General features: G+C 47.8%; 1 protein-coding gene across 1 annotated transcript in view; it reads right to left on the reverse strand.

Annotated features, from left to right (window-relative positions):
* ralgapa1 (Ral GTPase activating protein catalytic subunit alpha 1) overlaps positions 1–13,867 on the reverse strand; it is a 64,442-nt gene that overhangs the window by 45,037 nt on the left and 5,538 nt on the right. The window contains exons 4-18 of the mRNA XM_079286889.1: positions 13,675–13,732; positions 13,274–13,317; positions 12,927–13,104; positions 12,607–12,713; positions 12,003–12,141; positions 11,666–11,874; positions 11,174–11,497; positions 10,681–10,854; positions 10,448–10,507; positions 10,159–10,307; positions 9,913–10,036; positions 9,305–9,451; positions 8,851–8,941; positions 8,183–8,347; positions 2,389–4,188 (exon numbers count right to left, since the gene is read on the reverse strand). Of these exons, the coding sequence (XP_079143015.1) occupies positions 2,389–4,188; positions 8,183–8,347; positions 8,851–8,941; positions 9,305–9,451; positions 9,913–10,036; positions 10,159–10,307; positions 10,448–10,507; positions 10,681–10,854; positions 11,174–11,497; positions 11,666–11,874; positions 12,003–12,141; positions 12,607–12,713; positions 12,927–13,104; positions 13,274–13,317; positions 13,675–13,732 (3,769 nt within the window). The remainder of the gene's footprint in view (positions 1–2,388; positions 4,189–8,182; positions 8,348–8,850; positions 8,942–9,304; positions 9,452–9,912; positions 10,037–10,158; positions 10,308–10,447; positions 10,508–10,680; positions 10,855–11,173; positions 11,498–11,665; positions 11,875–12,002; positions 12,142–12,606; positions 12,714–12,926; positions 13,105–13,273; positions 13,318–13,674; positions 13,733–13,867) is intronic.

The following is a 13,867-nucleotide window of genomic DNA, read 5'->3' on the forward strand; positions in this document are numbered from 1 at the left end:
TTAGGTCCAAACAGGCAGCATATCAGAGGCCTATATTAGTGCAGCTGTGTTACTATGAGTTGTGTTGCTGTTGGCTTGGCGGCAACGACATCGGTCGGTGTGAGTTTGCAAACTCTAAGGAGCAGAGAGCATCCATCAATCCCAAATCAGATGAGAGTAAATATGAATCCCTGAACTTGTGTCCGACAGAGCCGGGTCTCATCCAGACCCAACACCAGGACTTTGATCAATGAAAGCTCAGTTGTTGGACACACGGTGAAGATCTCGCCTTTGCTGCCACCTAGCTGATTAAAGTTTCTCCTTGCTGCACATTTTTATCGCTTCAAGATTTAAGACCTGAAAACTCCACTAACAGCATGGCGACTTACCGAAGAACAAGACAACGTGGTGATCGTACGGAGGCACTTAAAGTATTTACCAAGTGAACTAACACAGCCCAAAATGTCTGTTTGTTCAGATTCTTCTCAAGCTAACTAACCTTATAACATTACTGCAGATCCCTGCTTACAATTCGTATGTTATTCAGACACCTCCTTTGCCTGGAGGCATCTGAATAACATACAACATACCGTCTACAAATCTACAATTCCACTGTTATGGTTATTTGCCATGACATCACCAAAAACAGCAAAAAAGACTTGGATTGGGATCAACTTTTTCAGGCCAATATATTCTACCGTATACGTCTCTCAATCCCATTATTGTATCAATAAAAGCCCAATAAATAAACGCCCACATGCACAATGTATTCCCACCACAGCATGAACAGGTTCAAATAAGAAGTAGCTCTATAGAAATGCTAAGCTTAGATGTTAGCTGACATTAGCTACATTTACCTCTCCATCGTGTCTTTACGTAATTGATAACCGGCTCTGCATGTCTGTGCACTGGAGATGTGTGTGTTCTGTACGTGCTCATCAGGATGTGAGACATGCACATTTTTAGTACTACGATCTGTGAAGCTGTGTGGTTAAGCTTATAGCTATGATAGAGGACTCCACCTGTGTTCGGCAATCAACGAGTATAAGTAGTTCAACACACAGCTGGACAGACAACCAGACAGACACGGCACATAACATCTGGTTTTAGTCTGCACGGAGTAAGCTGAGGTTTGGGGTTGTCTTAATTCACTGTAACTTTAAACTTGTAAAAGTGGAACTGCTGTCAATATTGTTGATCCACAGAAGAATGTTATGTTTCACATGAACTATCGTGACAAAACGATTCTGGCCTGCGCTGTAAAATTGTGCGGCACAAAGGTAGACGAACCAGACTTTCATATAAACGGATTGTAGGCACCATTCGGCACGAGTTGGCCACACACCTGAATTAAAATAAGAAAGGAAGGGAAAAAAATAGGAATGCGCATCAGCAATTCCGTCATTCACAAATTGGGGTGAAGAATCCCTGTGCTGGTATAAAACATCGGGACCTCACGACAAAATAATTTGAACCCAGTTCTGCAGTCTGCTGCGCCGAGGATTAGAATGAATAGAAAACGCTGCACTGCTGATTCACATGTGCAGTTATCGTGTTCGATATCGTCTTATGGCGAGGTACAAAGCAAATAACCATTCAAGATTGTTGATTTGAAACGCATACCTTTTCATATCCTTTCAAATTCTGTGTGTATACCACTATTATTGAGATTATTCTCACATAAGGTCCTATGCTGCATTCTGGTGGCCTGAGAAGGAACTACAGAAACATGTTGACACTACGTATCTACTAGTAGTAATAATCGATTGATTTACCTTCACGAACTCAAATATTATATCTACACATGTAAATCTAAATGTTATAACGCTCTGATGGAATATGCAGTTAGGTATTAATGTCTTCTATCTGTTCTACAGGCGGTTGTGTTTTTTCTGTGGACTGGGGTTGTTCCTCCAGTGCAGCTGAAGAGTGGCCGGAGTCCGGGGAGGAGGCGAGGGAGGCATGAGGAGGCGGCCGCATGCAACATCGAGGAGGGGGAGGAGGAGGTGGGGAAGAGGAGGGGGGAGGAGAGGAGGTTAATATCCCAAAGCCCTAAGAAGGAAGAGGACAGGAGGAGGAGGAGGAGGAGGAGGAGGAGGTCGGGGGCTTCCGAGGTAGAGGAACAGGTGGGAAGGTATGAGGCGGGGAGGGGGGGTCCTTGACAGGAGGCAGGCTGGAGGAAGGGGCTACGATCAAGAGGAAACACATCAACAGGGAGTTTGAATTTCAGTCCAGCAGCAAGATGATGAGTGTCAGCCCCAAAAAATTAAAAAATCATTCCATCATAACAAACCAGTTAAAAACAGCCAAAAAGGAAAAGAGAGTTGTTGGTGTTTGTGTGTTGATGAGTATTTCTTTCCAAAGTTGTGTCCTTTGTGAGCGCTTCGTTTCGTTCGTTGCCATCCTCACCTGGCGCTGTCGTCTTTCTCCCAAAGTAGCCCAGGACATGGGAGTAGAGGTCTCTGAGCGAGGCGTCGCCCATGGCGGCACGGCCCTGTCGCTGGGGCGACGAGCCTTGGGATGACCCCTGACCTCGGGGCCGCGGCTTCGAAGACAGTGCGTGAACAACGGTCTTGTAGACGCCGCCGAGGAGGGCCCCCTGGTGGTGCCGCGAGGCGGTGCTGCCGGGCTCCTGGGACCGGGAGCGGGAGGCTCGTGATCGCAAGGCGGAGCGTCCCAGGCGGCCGCGCACACCTGACGACGCCCCGGAGGAACTTGAGCTGCCCGACGACGCCTCCGCGTGAGCCTCGGAGACCAGGTTGGGTCCCACACAGGACCCGGGATGCTGCTTGTCCTTGTCCCCTCCGGTCCCGGCCCTGCTTTCCGGGCCTCCGGCGGTCGCTGCGTTTCCTGCCCCGCTGCTGTCCGAAACGGCTCCGAGTTTCTCATGTGGCCCTGCTCTGTTGATGATCCCGGCAGCGGGGCCAAACTTACCTGCGCCTCCTGTTCCTGCTCCAGCCCCCGGCCTCTCCCCGGCTGAGTGGCTGTGTGTGTGGAAGTGACTGAGGCGGCGCAGCCGGGCTTTCCAGTGGGCCTCCTTACTCTCGAGGGGGTTGTGGAACTGCACGGACTCAGTCGAGGGCCGGAAGCTCACATGAACGCCCCCGGACTGGTGCCTCTTGGTGCTACTACGGGACGACTTGGCTTTAACTGGGTCTGGAGTTTGGTTTGATTCAGTGCTACATTCTACTGTGTTAGTGTCTGGTCTAATTAAAATGGACCTCTCATTTACTGCGGCCTCTTTGCCACCCTGCTTCTCTTCTCCTGTTTGCCTCCACGCATCACATTTCCCTTCCCATCTCTCCGCCTTTGCTCCTCCCTTTTTCTCCCCAGTCTGTCTTTCTAAGCTAGCGCCCCCCCGAGCACTGGGCGACGGCCACTGACACTGCAGCTCCAGGCACTCGTAGATGCTGCGCTGCTCTGCCTCGTTCTCCTCCGTTGAATCCACACTGCTGTGTCTCACGGATTCACTTACCTGCCTGTCCTCTCTCACCACCTGTCTTGCATCTCCTACCTGCCCTGCGTATTCCATCTGTGTTCTCGCAATCCCTGTTTGCACGGGTAAAGTTACAACACTGCTTTCTGGCACGCGACCGGGACTATCTCTCTCTCCTGCCTCCTCCTTCCTCTCACCTCCTTTGTTGGTGAGGTAGTCCCTGATAGAGGAGAATAAATCATCCTCTGCCCCAGCACCCATTTCGCCCTCCTCTACGTCAATTTCCTTTTCGGACGAAAAGGTGAAGGCGGAATCCCAGTCGCTTACCCAATCCGAACTAGAGCCCCGGCTCCGAGAGCCAATCTGGTCATAAACACTACCATCATCTTGTCCCTCTGAGGACGAGGAAACGACACCGTTGGAGAAGGTTAAAGGGGTGGGAGAGGGGGAGGTGAGGGTGTGTGGGAGTGGCTGAGCTGCGTGGCTGTCGGCTGCGTGTGAGGGGGGAGTTGTGGAGTGGTTGTGGGTGGGGTTGGGGATCGCAGCGGGATCCCCCCGAGGGTCTTCACCTTTGACCCGCTCGGCGATGAAGGGCTCCATGATGTCAGAGGCGCTGCTGCTCCTTGCGAGGGACGAAGGGGCGGGGCCGTCCAGGTCGCAAGCCCCTCCTTGGAAGACCTCAGAGCAGGAGGTGGGAGGGGCCTCGTCGCTCTGGGAGGAGTGGCGCATCCGAGAGGTGCGGGATGTCAGTGTGATGGGCGGGTCCCCGAGTTCTGATTATTGGGGGGGAGACGAAGGAAGGGGAGTGAGGTTAGTGACGGGGTAAACGGGAGTGGATACATGTAAACGCACATATACAGACTCAAACACACTTCTAAATGAGCAAAGACCCCCCCCCCCCCCCCCCCCCCCCCCAAAAAAAAAGAATCTGCAAATGCATAGAGCCCAAAACATAAAGTTCTATGAGTATGATCGTCAATATCCTATAGATTATCCTAACTTTCACGTTAGCGTTCTGGTGGCTGAGACAGTTTGCTACAACGCCATCTAGCTGCTTTAACAGAAATCACGACTTGAGATCATTCTAACAGCGACTGACTTGTGGTTTATGTAATGAGTAACAATAATCCTTTGAAAGGAAAGATTATGCAAAGCGGGCAAAGCCATCCAAAGAATACACGGCATCGTATGAGACGTCACATGACAGGGAGGTCAAGGAGAAGTGCATTGAACCAATAAGTGCTCGTCATAGGCAGGAAATAGAGGACAGAGGGGCGTGCATGTGTGCAGGCAGGCAGGTAAGAACAAGATGCAGGTTCAAGCAAGCAGACAACTGGTCGGTCAAGTTTCATGCAGACATGTCAACAGAAACACAACTACCTGCAAACATAATTCAAATTTACAGCAAAGAATTTGTGAAATATTTGAAGAAAATGACAGATGACATTATTTGATATCGGCTCGGCGACATATTCTCTCGCTAGGCACCACATATCCAAAACAATAACCATGATGACTTCTGGGCCACCGCGGAGGACAGCCGTTACATACAGCACTGAGACCACGGGACACGGAACACTCAACTATGATCATCCGTTTGTCCCATGCAACATTTCAAGCGATCCATGGGACAATCACACAGCATTCGAGAGAGTGATGCATCTTGGATGTTTAAGCACACAAATCACACTGATCCTCCCAGTTACAGGTATGAAGAGGGGAGGGTTGTACGATTCCTGAGTGACCACATGCAAGCTGTTGCTTCAGCAATGACAAGAAACAAAAAAGTGGAAGATAAAGACGGGAGTGCAGGCACACGGTTTCAGTTCTTTTGACGGACGTAGAGACAAGGCAAGTTTCCAGGGGGGGTCAAGCATGACAGGTAGTGCAAAGAGTGTGTACCTGCCAGCTGGTCGGCAAGGGGGGGTAGTAAAGGATGGTGGTGGTGGAGGAGGACAGGAAAAGGCGGCGCCAGAGCAGGAGCACTCTTAGCGCTGCGGATAAAGGCTGAGGACAGCAGAGAGTCCCCTGTAGAGCAGCTACGCAGGGCTGAAGAGGTGGAAAGAGCAGACAGAAGAGGGACAGAAGAGTGTGAGACAGGAAAGGAAGGAAATAAGACTATAAAGGAAGCAAGAGGGGGGGGGAAGAGGGTATTGTTGAAGTGAGAGGAAGAAAGGTGGATGTATGGGCGAGGACGGAAAAGGGAAAGGAATGAAAACAATGTCAACAGTGGGAGCAGAAAAGATCGTAGAAAAGAGGAAGGTTAAAGGGCGGACGCGGAGGGAAGGAGTGAGACAGGGTTAGCAGTTCTAGAAGAGTGAGACAGGGTTAGCAGTTCTAGAAGAGTGAGACAGGGTTAGCAGTTCTGGAGGAGAGACAGCGGGAGGCTGGCGGCAGCTTGGCACTCTACAGCTCAGACCAGGACACACAGGAGCAGCGCATTTAGCCGTCAGATCCACCGTTTACTTGCAGTCACAACAAAATGAAGTTGTCTGCAAGTTTGACCACGTCTGAGAACTTTTGAAATACGTTAGCATTTGACTACGTAGCTGAAAAGAAATGAGACAAAACAACTGCACACCGGCAAGAATGTTAGTTTCTGAGAGTCCACTATAGTAGACACAAACAAGGAATCTTTTGAGTTGCACTACTCTGTCAGGTTATGCGTCGTTAGATCCTGGGGTACTTCTGGCCCGATACGGGGCTACTTACTGACTCAGCTCTCGATTAAAAGATTGTCGAGCTGGTGTTCTTGTGAGGGAACTCGCCTGGCTCTGCTAACTGCCGTTACTCCCGACGTCTACCCTGCTTCCTCCGGTCTGAGTGCACTCGGCCGAGAGGCCAGCCTGGCCCCGGGCGCTCCTACCAGTCGCGTCGGTTATGGCAGCGTCCCTCTTATGGATCCGTGCTCTTGGTAAATGCCAGGTTCGGTTTTAACGGCTAGGATTACTTCTATAACCGTAAGGGATTGTTAAGTGGATTCGGTCTCTAGGATAACTTTACAGAACTCAGTTGTTAGACATACAATGGATTTAACCTTTTACTGCCACGAGGAACTTTTACTACTTGAGCAAATAAATGCACTCGAGAAATTTACTTTAAATGCAGATTAGATATTTATTGCAGGTTATATTTAATTAGTTAGCAAGGGTTAAGCTACAGCTCACATAAAATGTCACTACACTTGATTCGTTACTTTAATTTTCTTCTTAGATTATACTCATTGGTTTTAGATGCCGAGACGGCTCGGTTGGAGCTGGATTTTCAATGGTGCGATGAAAAGGTTCTTTTGGAGTTGTTAGGAGCGAAGGTCTGGCCAGACCCTCGGATTCCTCCTGCTCTCACAGCGGAGTTCGGCCAACAGTCCTCAAGGCTCAGTACAAAGTCTTTCTAGGGCTGCCGTGTTCCTCCGTTGTTCAGTTGTTAAAGTCGAGCAGTGGGGAGAGGAAAATCTCCGTCTTTCAATCTTTGTCCACGAACAGCGGTCTTCTTTCCGTGAACAGAGACGAAGTCCTCGAATACTTCAGTTGCGATCGTCCGTATCTTCTTCTCAGAGCGTCTGGACGGCTCGTGTAGAAATCCTGTCTTGCTGTTTGCAAGTTACTTCTTTTATAACACTTTTGGGCTGCCTCTCCAGTCCTCCCTCAGCCCATGATTAACATGACATCATTGATTTGGTGCACACACACAAAAGTACCTCACTTTTGTGTGTGTGTGTGTGTGTGCATGAGGAAATCACCCCAACTTCCCTGTCTAGGCGCTTACTTAATCAAGCTCTGCGCGTGTCTGGGTGTTCAACATCTGTTGTACTTCCCCTTTTCCTACACTCACCCATTGCTAACACAGATTAGTTATCATAATCACAGTTACAGTTGTTAATCAGTTTACTTCGTACACATTTGCTTCTAAAATGATTATTGATCTCATCCTTCATCATTATTGTGCTTTGTCTTTTCTTCTCAACCACCATTATTTCCCCATCCCTTGAAGCCAACACCCTGCTTACTTCCTCTTTCTCCGTACTTTCTACACCCAGACTGCACGATTCTCAGATACACATATTATTATTATTATCAGGTTTACATTTGTTAAAATCACTTTACATTTGTTATGTCATACACGCTTGCTTTAAAATGATTATTAGAATTCATCCGTTAAACTATAATTATACGCTCTATGTCCCTTTAGCCTAATTTACATACCGAACATGTATTCCCTCATTTAAAGCAGCTTCCCTGGGATCTCAACTATTTTGACAGCGTGTATCATCAATGACAATTGAAGCACAACCTCTTTTTTTGTTAAAACACTACTGTGATTCATAAAAAAGCAAACACCTAGAGACAGGAGGAATGTGGATTGAAAAAGAAAGCATTTAGTTGTGTGTATTGTAGTTTGAAGGATCCTTGCTGATGCATGCTTTTTAAGCAGTTTAAGAAAATGCACGTGCATGAGTTGCCTTCATCTTGCTCTGAACTCTAAACTGGTATTTCACTGTGGTGTTGTGGCCATTTCGTTCACACCGATGGCCACAGTTAAAGGCTTCGCACAAACAAGACTCCACTGAGGAAAAGGAATCACAGTAAACCGCGACTTCCTGTCAGACAGACAGGAGAGGAAAAGAGGTGGAGACGTCAAGTCAAACAGAAGTGACTTAGAGGAAGAAAAGCCTCGTCTTAAGTACGTTGAAGAAAGACAGGGCACTAGTCACTCTCTCACACACACACACACACAAGGAGGAGAGTCGTGGAAGAGGAGGATACTGACCTACAGTCTTCTGGCGGACGATACTTCTGGCCTTTTCGATGCCCGGGGAGCCGGCGGTGGTGGCGCTTCGCTGCCTCATGGCTGCCACTTGTCCCGGCTGGTCTCTGCTCCAGCCTTTAGAGAAGGAGCGATCCACAATCTGCCTCTGGCCCTCCGAGCCGATACCTGGTGTGGATGGGTGGAGTGGGACGTCATCTCTCAATACGCATATAATGGTACTTACGTTACCTCCATCAGAAACTATGCAAAGAATAAACCTGTTCTTCATGTGGAGAGAAAAGGTCTATTCTCTCTCAGACTATGTTATGGGGTATATTCTAAATATCCCAGTTCTTCTTGGGCTCCTTTCATTTTGGCTTTATTTCATATTTCGGGATTTTCTTTCTTACTTTGTACATTTTAATAATGACCAACTTACGTTTATTTATATTGTGATAACTTTCCTTGTATTCAACTGCTGACGCTGAAGTAAGAAACTGTAGAAACTGTGGGCTGGAGTGCCTTCACTGCATCTTTGACTTTTAGGACATTAGATATGAAACTAAGATTCATGTCGCGTCAATGATATCTTTAGTAGGTGTGGGAACTTGAAGTTAAAAAAAGCCGTCTGTATTTCAGATCATGGTTCATTTAGAAAAGGCTAAAAGTGTCTCTTGTGAACGACCAACCTTTTCCTTTGTGCTTCTTCTGTTTTTGTTCACTGAGTTTGTCCAGAGGCAGCTCGTTCAGATCAACACTGTACAGGTTCCTGGCCAACACCTGAGACACAACAAGACCAACACACTGCTTTAACACATGTGTTTATGTTACTACAGCGTAATGGTTGAGATGGAGGCAAGATCACTGTTAAACTAGTGCTAAAGGCACTTTAAGGGGATTTTTCATATGCAATCAACATTAACGGCAGATATAGAATGAAAGTGAGAGGAAACATTAAAATGCATGTCAACAATGAATGAAACCAGCGTTTAATTCGCTCTGGTTCTCCTCTACTCCTCTAGAGACCATTGTTGATCTGCGGATGTCAAAGTAGAAATACTCGGGTGACACGTTTTGAAGAAAATTACATACAGTGTGGATATAAAACGCCTGTAGGATAACGAGAAAAACAACTTCCAGTACCTTGGTGAGGGTCTCCATGGTGAGTGACCACTCGGTGACCAGTTCATCCCAGCAGGTGAGAGAGGAGAGGACGGCGAGGAGGTCGTCCCACAGCTCTCTGCTGATGTAGACGTTTAAGTTCCCCTTGATCCAGGCCACTATCAGCGTCTGTGCAGACAGAGGGGAGAGAAGCTCTCTACTCATCCTCAGTGAGCCGGGTCACACCTGGATACTATTAAACTTCATTAAGGTGTTCAGAAGATTTGGAAAATAATACAATCACAAGCATGATAGCAAGTATGCTGGATAAAGAAAGAGAAAAGATGAAGGCAGCTGGATAGTTGAACACATCTGCATTATTTACATAATTGTTACATCTGTCATTGTTCAGTAGTTAGAGCACCACGTGCCAGTCCGTCTTCCAGAAGCTGTACTGTAAACAATAGCACGTTCCTATTCATTGTTTCATGTACCACAGAGACAACTCTTCTACCACACAGAGCATGAACAAAAACTGTATGTTTGGTACGCAGAGGGAAAGAAATATGTAATGTATGCAAAATATGCAAATGTGTACGAAGTAAAGTGAAAAAGAATCTGTCCAGTTTGATATGGTGACACTAATGTACCTGAAAGATGGCTGCAGCCAGCCTGCCTGACAGCGTGTTGATCTTCTTGCCATGCGGCATGATGGACGGAGGTCTTTTCATCACTGACTCTGTCACCCTCAGCAGAACCAGTAAGACCTGCTCCCTATAAACAAATACATAAAAAAGCAGCCTTCAACGACATGATTCTACTGAAATGTATTTAGATGTCCATAGTTGGTGGGATTTATCGTGTATCTGTTGTTGGGAAGGAGGGGGGGGGGTTACCATGTCTTCTGGTCCATGGTCTCATGCATGACGAGGCTGCGGTAGATGTTCAGGACTCGCTTGCACATGTCGACGTGCTCCTCCAACAGGATCTTGATGTCGTTGGCTGGCTCCAGCAGGAAGACGTTGGAGGAGTGGGTGATAAATAGCTGAAAAGGGGGACAAGCAATCAGGATGTAAAATGGGTCCACAAACTATTTCTTTCTACGAGGTGAAGTAAGAACTGTAAGAAGACAACCGCACTGTTGTGTGGATGTATGAAATGGACAGAAGTGTGTGAGGACCACACCTGTAGTGTCGTCTGAACTCCGGCATGAACGCTGTACTCCAGCAGTTCACTGTCAACCGCCTTGCTCATTCCCCGAGGAAGAGAGAAAAAAACACACACAATTAAAGTGAGAAAGAATAGTTGGTGGGCAGGTCAAACATAGTAAATCACTATAAAAAAAGATCTGATCTGTCCGGGCTACCTTCATCTTAAACATTTCAGGATTATGTTTCTGACTTCAGGTAATTCCTCACCTCATCGTCCTTGTCCCCGAGCTGCGAGCCTGAATCCAGGCTGCTGGTGATGGGGTAGGGGCCCTCCTCTGGCTCCTTCATGAACACTGGCCTGTCCTCCATGGAGATCCACTCCTGGTAAACACGCACCACTTTACGCATCGCCGCAGCCTCGCACAAGGGAAGGAGAAATGCCTGTGGGTAGATAAAGAAGGATTGTAAAAGATCAAGTGACTTGTACGTAGACATATTGTACCAAGTACAGAATAACAGTTAAAAGAAGCTTTGCTCCAGTGCTGGTACTCCTGTCTGTTTCTTCAAACTGGGGGCGTGCAGACCGCCATCTACTGTAGTAATACACTGATTATGACTAAGTACCTCATAACCTCATAACCCCCCCCCCCCCCCCACCCCCTGCAAAAAAACCCAGAAAAATCCATTTAAAGCTTTGACACCCTGGAACATTCAGTTATGTAATGTCCGCACTAATCAAAGAAAGGTATTCCTCCTTCACCTGTCTAAAGATCTCAGTGATGAAGTTGACGTTGGTTCTGGAGCTGGTCAGCACTCTCCTCACCACCTCCATGTCCGTGAGCTGCTCTTCATCCATGGAGCAGAGTGAAGAGGAGCTGGGCTCCCTCTCGGTCAGCGTGGACGTGTTGGAGTGGCTTTGCTCGGGCTCCCCCCCGGCCCCTGAACCCCCCGACAGCCCCAAGCTGCCTCCGCCTGATCCGGATGAGCCGCCGCTGCCTTCGAGGTGGCTGTCAGAGCGGATCCCACCGCCACCGCTGTCGTCTGAGCTGCCCGCGGAGCGAGCTGCCAGTCCGGCTGCTGCTCGCTGGATGGGGTCAACGGTAAGGTTATACAATGACAATAAATAGAAATCAGAAAATCACGTCTCACATATTGCCACCGTAGTTATGTCAATATAATTAAGTACAAGGAACTTTCCGGTGACTTGACCCATACTTGTCACACCCCGTCCATGCGTAAAAGATGCGCTAACCTGTATGTTCTTGGGGACGTTCTCCCCCTCTGTTCCTGGGATGTGTGCGTGCGTGTTGGGCCGTGGCTCAAGCCAGAAGGAAACCAGCCAGCGGATGAAGATGACTCGGGCCTGAAGGAAGCTCTCCTTGGTGCAGTACACGCTTTCACCGCCGTCTTGCTCCCTGCGCACCACGCTGTAGTAGGGCTTGGGACGCATCGGGGGCACGTCTGCGGGGAGAGAGGGGGAATTCTTAAATCTGTGTGGTCTGGGGGTCACAGTGATACAACATTACTGATCCAATGTGCTACAGGATTTACAGGATCCAGCAGCTCTTTAGGATCCAAATGTAACTGACCCAGTATTGGGCTGTAGAGGCTGGTCTCCATGGCGAAGTTGGGAAAGATGTGAGGAAGGTAAAACTTCCGGAAGTGAGCGAAGAGGAAGCTGAAGCCACGTTCGTGGTTCTCTTTACAACGCCACTCGAGAGACTTGGCCTGGTGGACACACACACACACACACACACACACACACACACACGCACACACAAGACAAACACGCTTGTGTTGTAAAGAGAGCATTGCACACATGGGAAGGAGTCAAGCGGAGAAGAGCACCATTGTTTAAGGAAGAATGTTATCAGTGTGTGTATAACTGCACGTATAAGTCTATGTGTGTGTGTGTGTGTGAGATAGCAGCAAGAAGAGTAAATACAAGAACAAGGTCTGTTTGTGTCAATAAAGGGTGACATTTGCATTGGAGTTAGTGATTAGTGACCAGTGAGTGATTAGACGAATACGTCCTCTACCATCACGCTTGTATATGTGATACTGTCAGTAAGTTACAGACCTCTCATACCTGCTTTCTTCTCCCACACGCTTGTTTACACATTAGTTGCACTGGTGAGGCATCACAACATTTGCAAAGGTGTTAGTAAGGAATAATGATAATACCTGGTTTACCATGTATTTGAGCAGCGCTTCTAAAAAGTAAGCGGTGAGGTCTTCCTGGTTCTTGTCACCTGACTGGGGAGGAACCAATGGAGTGATCTCTTCTGGGGTAACCTGAGCTGTAGGGGGGGAAGCATTCAGTGTTTATGTTACAATAAATGCTGCTACATATGTCGTCATATGTCTACCCAATGCATACATAGTAGAAGAAAGTGTATGAGGTTCTAAATCTGATTCAGGAGCAGCTGTTTTTTTATATAATGATAGCTGAATGTTGAGCCCACGTATTAGCCTAACCCCACTGTGTGTGTGTGTGTGTTTCTTCTACTAACTCTCTGTTAAACTCAGCGGAGGGTTGATCAGAGTGTCCAGGGTGCGTGGCGTCCCGTGGGAGAGCGGAGCCGGGAAGCCAGGAATCAAACAGGCGAACATGCAGAGCTGCTCGCGCTCCGCATTGCTCTGCAGCGCCTGCATCCACAGCAGGAACAGGCGCACGCCTTCCCGACGGATCTACGGTGAGGGATGGAAGAGGTGTGAAGGGAATCCAAATTAGTACATGTTGCTTGCAACTTTTCTTTAAAATGAAATGAAATGATACACGTATTGTACACGTCCTCTTAGGAGGCGGTGAGGATTAGGATATAAAGGCCCTGAGAGAGACAACAAATCAAAGCGGTACCTTCAGAGAATTCCCAGTGTGCAGCAGCTTTTTGAGAATCAGCCCTGAGAGAGAAACACATGTCAGCCAAGTCTAACCAACAGTGTGCAGTGAATAGAACGTCGGATCAGGGAGCTCAAGTAACATTCAAATTGGTAAAAAAACACTGATATGTGAATAACATTCAGGGTGAGCGGACAGCAGCTGCACTGCACCATGCCGGCAATTCTTCGGTTTGTGAAGTTTTGCTGCTGGTTGGTCTTTTGATATTTCATTAAATAATCTATCATTGTGGCCGCACTGTCCAAAACTAGTTCAATTTGATTCAACACATAGTTTGGTGGGACGGCTGATCCGCTGGATGAGGTCAACTGTAACACGTTCCAGGAAAGGGGCCGAGTGTGTGTTTTCGCTCGAGTTACCGATGCTGTGGAACTGCCATCGGCTCTGGATTCTCTCTGGCAGGAGCTGGAGGATTTTCTGGAGAAAATAAATGTATAAATCAATTAATATTCAGATACTGAGGGCCACTTTTGCCATAAGACTTGTTATTATTGTTTATTCAGCGGTTTTCCTGCTTGAAGGAATTTTAGCCAGCGCCAAAGAAAAAGCTAC

The sequence above is a fragment of the Melanostigma gelatinosum genome (assembly GCF_949748355.1).
Source record: "Melanostigma gelatinosum genome assembly, chromosome: 16".
NCBI classification, from domain to species: Eukaryota; Metazoa; Chordata; class Actinopteri; order Perciformes; family Zoarcidae; genus Melanostigma; species Melanostigma gelatinosum.